Source organism: Aspergillus ruber, assembly GCF_000600275.1.
Source record: "Aspergillus ruber CBS 135680 unplaced genomic scaffold scaffold00054, whole genome shotgun sequence".
NCBI classification, from domain to species: Eukaryota; Fungi; Ascomycota; class Eurotiomycetes; order Eurotiales; family Aspergillaceae; genus Aspergillus; species Aspergillus ruber.
Genome location: NW_024467350.1, coordinates 58,377 through 67,963, shown reverse-complemented (window position 1 = coordinate 67,963; position 9,587 = coordinate 58,377). Strand labels below are relative to the sequence as shown.

Below are 9,587 nucleotides of genomic sequence, written 5' to 3'. Positions count from 1 at the left end.
TGATGTATATAGCTATCTATGTACCCACTTCACACTTCACGAAAAGCCTGATCCGCACAAGCCCAAGCTTCAATCAATTTCCGTCGCTGGTTATCTTCATATTCGAATCCTTCATCGGATTCATTTTCTCGAGGTTTCCAGTTTTCGCGAATGAATCGTCTAAATCCTTGTGTGGCGACGTCGAAATTAAAACCACCTCCCTGTGGTTCTGGATGAGGGCAGATGGTGGAGGGAATACCCCCTGGCCAGTGCCTTCCATCCATTGTGAACGTGATTTTGATACGAGAAAGAAGGAAAGAAAGAACTCGAGGTTGGGGGGAAAGCTGTTTATCAGTTGGCGGGGGCGGAGTTTAATTAAGATTAGCTTCGTTTAGGGCTCCACTGGGCTCACTTGGTTGTTCCTTGGTATGTATGTTTTATGAACAAATGGCTGGTAGTTACCGTGGTCGAATTCTATGTAGAACGTAAATATATATATAATGATAATTCAACTCAAACATCTACGCTCTGGTACTCGAAGTTCCACAAGACCCATACTCCGGGTCACAGTTTTTTCCACAATACTCGTCGGAAGAGCCACTGTTATGGTTAGATCGGATTACTGTAATCAAAAGGAAGACAACTTACCAGTCTCCATATTTACTACAACAGTTTCCAAAATTTGAGCCAAGACATGTGTATCCACCCTGACTACCGCAAAGACCGTTTGGAGAGATGGTTTCACCTGTCGGCGTAGCAGAAGCAGAAGGCACAGTTGAAGTGGCGTGGCTGATACTCGCTTTCGATGCAGGAGATGCTGTGAACGAAGGTGTATAGTATTGAGAGGTGATTTCGAGGGGAATATTATAGTTGAAGGGTTTGGTCGGCAAGGGACTACTGGGATCGACCTCGCAGACACGGTTGTATTCAGACATCCAGGCGTCGTTGTCGTACATTTCCTCGGTGAGATCGCTGGTGATGTTGTATCGAGAATAGACCTGGTTGCAGAGAGTGTAGTTGGCTAGTCTTGACTGCTTGGTGCTGTTGATTGCTTGCGCGGTGCTGATTGTGTTGGTGGGCCATTGGTAGAAGGTGTATCTGTCGAGTTAGATCTGTTATATATATGAATCACTGAGTTGGGTACTAATGAAGTGGCTCTATTCGCTGTTCTTGTCTGATTGAGATTCATCGTGCTGCCAACTCTTGTGCTTGTGCTGTTTGAAGTTGAACTGGTGGTGTTCAACACAAAGGAAGGGTAGCCAGAGTAGGTCCTGATGTTTCCGACGGGTTGAACGCACTAGGATGATCAGTATTGGTTGAAGATAAATCGGCATCTGTGGACATACATAGCTGTTGTTAACCCAGAGGCGCCTGCAATCAGCGTCAAGTTGTGGATTAAGGAATCTGAGATCCGTCTTGGAAATAGCAAACTCAGATGCGATGGTGTCGCAGCCGTCAATGCTGGAAACCTTGTGCCAGAGCCCACACTTTGTATTCGAGGTTGTCACGGCGTCAGTTGGAACAGGTCTAACGCAGTTGGTTAGCTTGTTATTGATGTACCAAGAAAGAGAACATACGCAGCTGTAGTTGCAGTCTTGAGAGGAAAGGAACCGTCCAACTCCATAGATCCTGGAGGGGTAACACAGACATAAGTGCCAGCAACATAACTCAAGTTGGCATTGATGGTGCTCAATGACGGGTTCCACGATAGGAATTGCTTAGTAGTGACTTTTCTGCTCATTCTGGAAACTATAGAACTGGTTGCATCGTTTGACCGACTCGCGCGACCTTGCAAGAATCCGGCAGGCAGATTCGCTGTCCTGTCATTAGGTAGGCACATCCACTTCCCAGACCGTTTGTGTTGATGAGATCACTAGTCGAAACATTTTTCCCCACGGAGATGCTGTTGCACGTGTCTCCATTTTCGACTGTGTAGGTTGTTGTGCTGTTATCATTGACATCACACCGTTGCACCGATGCAGTGGCTGTTGACGAGGCAGGTGCGGTAATAGAAGTTGCAGGAGCAGTATAAGTGACAGAATAGCCAGTTGCACCGCAGGAATTGACCTGATTAGTGAGCACAGACGGGCTGAACAGACCCTGACCCCATTTCGAGTTGATGACAGTCGAAAGATAATTCAGGTAGCAGCTGCTGCACTTGATATCAGAGGCGCCTCCTCCCTGAAACAGCATATTGCAGTACTCCCCGGAAGAAGAATCCGCCAAGCAAGTCGCATTGTACTGCCACTGCATCTTCTTTCCAGCGTCCGAAGCTGTCTGCATGGTCCCTGAGATGTTGTACTGCTTGTCCGTGCCGCATTCCTCATCAACTGTAGAGATGTAACCCGAAAGAGACGATCTGCAATCATCGGTGCACATTTGCTTCAACGCGTTGGTAGACCACGTACTGGTCTGCAGGACTGCAGACTGCAGAGCGCCATTGCAAGACACATTTACAGCGAGAGCACTGATGCAGTCGTTTGAAGCGGAGATGTCGTCAAGAGAAGATTGGATGTAGATGTGAGTGTTGTTATAATTGGCAGCGACAAAGCAGATATTTGCAAAGAACAGAACTATCATGCCAATAGCGGCATGATATGTAGGGAAGTATCCCATTGCAAAAGGAACAGTAGACAATACAATGTGTTGAGTGGCAGCAATCACGACGGTAGCTAACGTGGAAACAACGGCATATATCTCACCGAAAAGAGATAAATTCGATTAAAATCCAGCAGTACAGAAGAAGAATTGTAAATGAAGAAAGAATACGCAGAAAAATTGGCCTTCACCCCTCGTATCATATGGTCTGTTCCCCCGATATCTCCCCACCGATATCAAATCCAATCCCACAATTCAAGGAGCATCCACCATCCTTCAGAAACGATATCGCCTCGGTTTTGAGTGCCAAATACCCTTCTTGGAACGGATGTTGGTTGCCGAATTGAGTCAACCCACCACACTTGAACCACTGGCCCGTTTTAGATCAGCACGACACGAGACTGACCGGCAGGGAATATCCTTGTAGGGAACAATTTAATCTCGAAGAAAGTATCCCGGGCAAGGCTGCGAAAATCTAGTTCGACTAACCAGGATCTTGAAACCTTTGACGGTGGGTCAATGCCCAAGCGAACAATCTATTTAGTTATCAAACAAACTCGTATAAAACCTCTGGTTTGAATGTTTCAGCCGCATTTTACTCTACACGGATTATTAACGTAACTCGTAGCTCAATCGCAACGATCCGGCTGTCGACGACAAACCTTTCAGCCCCCACGTTTCGGGCCTTCTTTCTACTAGTCACACTCTGAAAAATGGTCGTCCCCTAACCCAATTAGATAGTCAATATGGGACCTGCATTAGTTTGGTATCGAAAAATATCGCAGAGTATGGAAACATCTTGCACGGGCTACATACTAGTCAGAGAACCCTGAGGACCAGAGCCTCCGATTCGTGCAGAAATCGCCAAGCAGCCGAAGCACAGATCTAGTTTGAATAGATCATCCTTGGTCGTTTCATCCCACAAGGCTTTGCATTGAAATTGGTGTCTCGGAACAAAAGGCTTAAACATAATGAAGCATTCACACAATGTCTTCGCCTTCGGACTTGGGGTCTTCGTATTCGTAGAAGGAATGGTCTAGTTTAGTTAATGCGTCTTTTTCTGCTGTATTTGGAAAAAAAAAAAAACTTGATCCTATTATTTGAATAATATTATTATACTTTCTAGTCCTTCCTTTTCTCTTCCCTTCTTCCTCTGCATGGCTTGATTGTGAATGAATCATCCTCAACATGACATACTCAATCCAGAGTAGACGCTTCCACCTGGGGGAATGGCGTCTCTTTGTCTTATTCGCTCTTTTCAATATTTTCACTACGGCCACTGCTCAGTTTTATGTTTGCAATTCTACCAGTCCCTGTGTTAACGGTGCATGCTGCGGTGTCAAGCCTGGTGAAGCTCAGGGTGTAAGTCATCCTCGATTATCCCCATCTTGTTGTCACTTGCATACTAATAATATACAGCTCTGCGGATATGACCCCGACGACCAATGCAACAAAGCAAACTGCGTCAGCAACTGTGACGCCAAAGCCGAATGTGGGAAATGGGCTGTCACTGCAGATGCCAAATGCCCCCCTGAACGTCTGCTGTTCAGAATTTGGATTCTGCGGAACAACCAGCGAGTTCTGCGGCGATGGATGCCAGAGTAACTGCGGTCGACCTACAGAGCCGTCCTGCTCATCTAATGATGTGCTGAAAAAGGTCATCGGATACTATGAGAGTTGGTCGAGTAACAGCCGCAAGTGTGATGGTTGGACACCTGACCAGCTGCCCGCTCAGAGCCTCACGCATTTGGTCTGGTCGTTTGCTTTGTTCCAGCCAAACTCTGCCAGAGACGGGTGGGAGCTTTATCTCATGGATGATTGTGATGGATATATGGATACTCTTATGCAGGAGTTTACCTATCTGCAGGTTCATCATCCTCAGCTGAGTATGATGCTCTCTGTTGGTGGATGGTCGTTCAATGATGGCGATACATCTGGTTTCTGGTCGAACATGACAGCCACCGATAAGGGGAGAAAGTCGTTTGCGAAGGACCTTCTCCAGACCTTGCAGAAGTATGGATTGGATGGAGTAGATCTAGACTGGGAGTATCCTGGTTCCAGTGATCGAGGAGGAAGCAGTGACGATACCGAGAACTTTGCCAAGTTGCTCAGAGCCATTCGAGATGAGTTCGATGCGAGTGGAAACAACTACGAGCTTTCTTTCACTATTCCCTCCAGTTACTGGTATCTTAGATACTTTGATGTGCCCAGGTACCTTGCTAGTGGTGCCGACTGGTGTAATATGATGTCCTATGATCTCCACGGTGTCTGGGATGGTCACAATCTGTATATCGGCAAGGTTGTCGGCGCACACACTAACTTGACTGAGATCGCCGAGGCAATGGATCTCCTGTGGAGAAACGACGTCGATCCATCCAAGGTTGTACTGGGAATTGGTTTCTACGGTCGATCATTCACGCTCTCTGATTCCAGTTGCAGCACCCCCGGTTGTCCCTTTAGCGGAGGAGGCGCAAATGGCACCTGCACCCAGACATCTGGTATCCTGTCATACAAAGAGATCCAGGAGATCATTGCTGATTCGGACAATGTTCCTGTTTGGGAAAAGGAAGCGGCAGTCATGTATCTCACCTGGGATGAGAACCAGTGGGTCTCGTTCGACACGAACCAGACTTTCAAGCAGAAGGTCGACTACGCAAATAACCATTGTCTCGGCGGTGTGATTATCTGGTCCAACGATTAGGATACATATGACTGGCAAGCTCTGAGTGCTTTTTTGGGTAAGAGCGTTGATGGAGCTTCTTTGCTTGAAGGGTCGAACTCAGATGGTGAAAACGCGGAGAGTCTGGTGCACTCTTATAATGCATACACAGGCGCTGATTGCTACATCAGTGACTGCGTGGACTGGAATACTGGGTCATGTAGAACGGGATACAGCATCCTGGATTACGTCCACAAAGGATCTCCTGGTATCCTTTCAGACCCGATGACAAGCTCTGCAAGACCGGCGACACAACAGAAAATGAAGATGAGGACTCTCAATATCGCCTCATCTGCTGTCCCACCAACGCATTGCCAACATGCTCCTGGATTGGAGGATCTCCAGATGGCTTCTGTACTGGTGGAAAAGACGATACGTGCGGAAACAACAAGTTTGAACTCGTTCGAGACCACTACAACGACCGAACTGGTTCGTCTCCCTGCACTGTCAACTCTCGGTCGCTATGCTGTGCCACGCTTCCCCAGTTGGATCAATGTTCGTGGACTGGTTGCAATGAAGCCTGTGAGGATGGCTGGTACGGATTCCAAAATATGTCTCTCAACGCAGGACCAAGTGAGTTTTCTTTTCATGATGCTTTATAGACATTTCTAACAATTGCAGATTTAAACCAGAACAATGAAGAGTGTGCTGGAACGTCCAAATTCTGCTGTCCCTCGAAATCAACGCTCCAAAACTGCGAATGGGGAAACTGCGGTGACTCCTGTCCGGATAACAAACTGCTTGTCACACGCCGCGACCAACTCTGGACACCAGGCCATGGAGTCATCGACTCCCAAGAGTTCTTTTGCGCTAAAGGTAAAATGATGAGCATGTGCTGCGATCCTCCCAGTGCAGCCGACAATGTACCGGTTGATCCGGCCGATCTGTTCGAGTACCCTGATGAAGACAACGTGAGCTGGTACGGTAAATCCGAGCCGGCAGCGAACAATGAAGCATCTGATATTGAGGACGAGGATCCGTTCGCTTTTGTTATGATCGACGGTGACACTGATGCCTATGATCAGTCACTGGTTGATCAGTGGTCGTTCCTGGATGATAATGGTGGTGCGTTGCATAGCAAGCGTTCCTCAGCAGAGCACAACTTGTTTGGCTCGCGGAATGATACATTTGACAATGTCGAGGAGACGTACCAAATCAAGTGCAACAGTTTGCTAAGGAACGATACTTCATGTCACTCGATCTTCTCTGGAGGTGCTTCGAATACGATTGTCAAGATGCCTTCCAACGTTGGGGCTGCCGGCCCTTATGCACGAGTCATCAGTCTGACACGTCAAGGATCGACAACCAAGAGAAGCAATTTGCTTCCTCGATCTGCCGACCAGGTCTATAAAATGAAGGTCGACTATGATCTGGGAGCTGCTGCGTCTGAATCCAAGGGCGATGTCAACTTTCACATTGATTATACCAATCTGCAGGAATACTGGGACAAAATCACCGACAGTCCAGCCAAGCACAAGAGATGGTTCGGAGACTTTGACACATGGCTTGAGAAAGTGACAAGCATCGTTCAAGACGAAAAGGGTTATCTCCCTCTCACATACGAGGGTGACGCAAAACTTCTGGAGTTGACACAGAACTGCTCCGGCGACAGTCCATACAAACTCGACCTCGACGTTAACATGAAAGTCGGACTCCACGCACAATACGCATACTATTTTGAAGGAGCCATCCTGCCAGCTCCCAAGTTTATCGCGGCTTATTCGTACTTTTCCGTCGAGCCTAGTGCAGAGATTCTCTTCCAACTCAGTGGAGAAGCTACCTTCCAGTCTACAACTGGCGAGGCGGACCTGATCGAAGGTATTCCGTTCTCCGGCATGTCCATCAAGGGTTTAATCAACCTCGGACCAGAGTTGGCAATTACCGGGTCGATAGACACCTCTCTCACCTTCGCGGGTGAGCTTCAGGCTGGTGTCTCAGCCAACTGGAAGAAAACGGAGGTCTACTTCCCTCAGAGTTCAGCTGGACAAGATGCCACAGTCAAGCCGTCTGGTATCAAGCCTTATCTCGACCAAAATGATGAACCTGAATACTTGATCACTCCCGAGTTCGAGGCCTCTGCCACCGCATCGGGACATATTAATTTCAACCTCACCCCCAAAGTGCGATTCGGAATCTCTGTTCTGGGAGGAAAGCTGTCTGGCGGCTTTGTCACTGCCGGTGTGGAGAATACCATCAGTGTTGGCTTTGATTCGAGCAGCACGACTGGTTTCTGCTACTGGGCCGATTATCTCTACAGTCTCTTTGTTCAAGCTGAGGTTAAGTTCCCCGGCGACCTGTCGTACTGGGGCTCTGACAAATTCGACCTCGCCTCGCCAGACAATCCCATTACTCTCATTGACAATTCTTGCGTCCCCTGGGAGAAAAATGTCACTATCACACCGAGAGGCGGCACCCCTGGCGATACGGACTTGGGCGAAAACTACGACTCCTTTGTAGCTGGTGATATCGCCGGTGCCCCCGACACCAAGAATGACGGCGAACCCATCTTTAGCGCGCTTCTCGCATGTCCCGGAAGGAACGACACAGTTCCAGACGATGCATACTCGTGTGGCTCTCAATCGTCGTCCAAGAGAGCTGTTTCGGGCTGCTCTCTCCCTCCGGCTCTCTTTTACAACTGCGACTATTTCCCCGACCTGGTGATGGAAAATAACGACCAAAATACCAACCAGAACAACCCAACCCAGACTCTCACTGGTATCTGCAAAAATGTGAAAAACTACCTCGATAGCCATCAAAACGACCCTGGCGTGGGATCAAACTATATGCTGCTCACATACTGGAAAGGCTCGAATAACCCGGCCAATAACAGAGATCAGGCCTGTGACAGGCCAGGAGGTCCAGGAGACCAATGCAAAGAGTTAAAAAAAATCACTGTGGCCCCAGGCTGTGCAGGATACTGTCAATAAGGACAAAAACCAAATCAGAGCGAAGACAATGCCTGGATGGACGGATAACATGTCTTGTGACGAGTTTCCTTGTGAGTTTCCGTTCAAGCGAAGAAAACAATATATACTAATACTGTCATAGTTAATGCCTGCCACCAAGGAGGTGCTGGGGCTGTAAGTGTTCTGCTTTATAAAATCCCAATCGTTGGTATACTAACATCCTCAGGAAACTGCCTGCGCACCAGCCGCCCAGCAAGACTACCAATGGCAAATAAACAGTATACTTTCCAAACTCCGAGACTCGGTAAGCAGCCGCTTCCCCTCTCTAGCATACGTTTACTGACTCGATTTGTCCACAGGAAAACGGCGGCAACCCGTGGTCAAATGAAGACTACTACAAAACAAAGGCCAACGACGTTAGACTATTCAGCACGAATCTCTACTTCTGGAGCCAAACGGGCAACGACATCGGAGGTCTAGGAGGGGCATTCAACCCCAACGCCGCAAATGGAAACAACCCCAGCGTCAATCCCGGATTCGATATGCGATTCGTCATTGGTGGCGTTAATCTGCATAGTGATCGATTCTACATCAGCAAGAATAAAAAGGGGGCTAACGCGCTCTGCGTGGCGAGGCCGTCCCTCCTGGAAGTCGATAATAAAAATAAGAACATCAAGACCCTTCCGGTAAAGCTATGCACCGTCGTCTTCATGACCGCTGCGGACTTGACCAAGCGTGACCTGGATCCGCGTAACTCGAATGACTGGATGGTTGAAGGTATGCTGACTGCCTATTCATTACTTTACTTTTCCTTCTTGGAATCGGTGGCTAACTAGTTTGCAGATGTCATCTGGCACGATTATGAGGATCCAGAGGATCTCATGGATGCATTGGAACAGCTGGGACTGGCTGGTCATGACGATTATGACAAAATGCCTGTTGTTTCTAATGGCCAGGCCCGAGTGCATCTTGGCCATGGGCATGGACATGGCCGTCATTGATTTATTTTGCCTTGTCCTTGTATATATCCTAGATATAGTTCAATTACTATCAAGTTTTAATATCTTCATATGGATGCTAGAGCGGTGAGATCGAGTTCCAAATCACATTGTATGGTGAGGCGGTGGGACGCAGCAGGATGTTACCAGAGATACACTTGAATCATGTATTGAGGAGTGATGAAGAAGCAAGTCTAACTATTTGGAGGACATGTGTTTTTCGTTAGGTGTACAGTTTGACATTATTTCGATTTTGTTGCGAGTGGTTTTCCATTCACTAGGAAGAGGATCTTTTTCTTTAGGATCTTAGAAAAAATGGACACGGCTTGGTCATATGTTGTATGCGATGTCCAACTATTTCTACCCACAATTTTGGATTAAAAAATT

At 47.7% G+C, this 9,587-nt stretch overlaps 2 protein-coding genes across 2 annotated transcripts; one reads left to right on the top strand and one right to left on the bottom strand.

The window, feature by feature from the left end:
* Nucleotides 1–400: 400 nt before the first annotated feature.
* Nucleotides 401–2,595, bottom strand: EURHEDRAFT_390509 (uncharacterized protein; the record flags this gene model as incomplete). Its single annotated transcript, XM_040779836.1, has 6 exons — nt 401–579; nt 628–1,077; nt 1,224–1,276; nt 1,326–1,506; nt 1,557–1,794; nt 1,854–2,595. 6 exons carry the CDS (start codon nt 2,593–2,595, stop codon nt 501–503), a joined length of 1,743 nt encoding a protein of 580 aa, XP_040633957.1. The 3' UTR covers nt 401–500.
* A 1,170-nt stretch (nt 2,596–3,765) lies between these two features.
* Nucleotides 3,766–9,214, top strand: EURHEDRAFT_534467 (uncharacterized protein; the record flags this gene model as incomplete). Its single annotated transcript, XM_040787292.1, has 11 exons — nt 3,766–3,939; nt 4,094–4,306; nt 4,556–5,254; nt 5,279–5,504; nt 5,555–5,869; nt 5,918–8,152; nt 8,244–8,294; nt 8,345–8,376; nt 8,429–8,506; nt 8,562–8,979; nt 9,046–9,214. The coding sequence occupies 11 exons, from the start codon at nt 3,766–3,768 to the stop codon at nt 9,201–9,203; spliced, it is 4,599 nt and encodes a 1,532-aa protein (XP_040633956.1). The 3' UTR covers nt 9,204–9,214.
* Between the last annotated feature and the right edge of the window lie 373 nt (nt 9,215–9,587).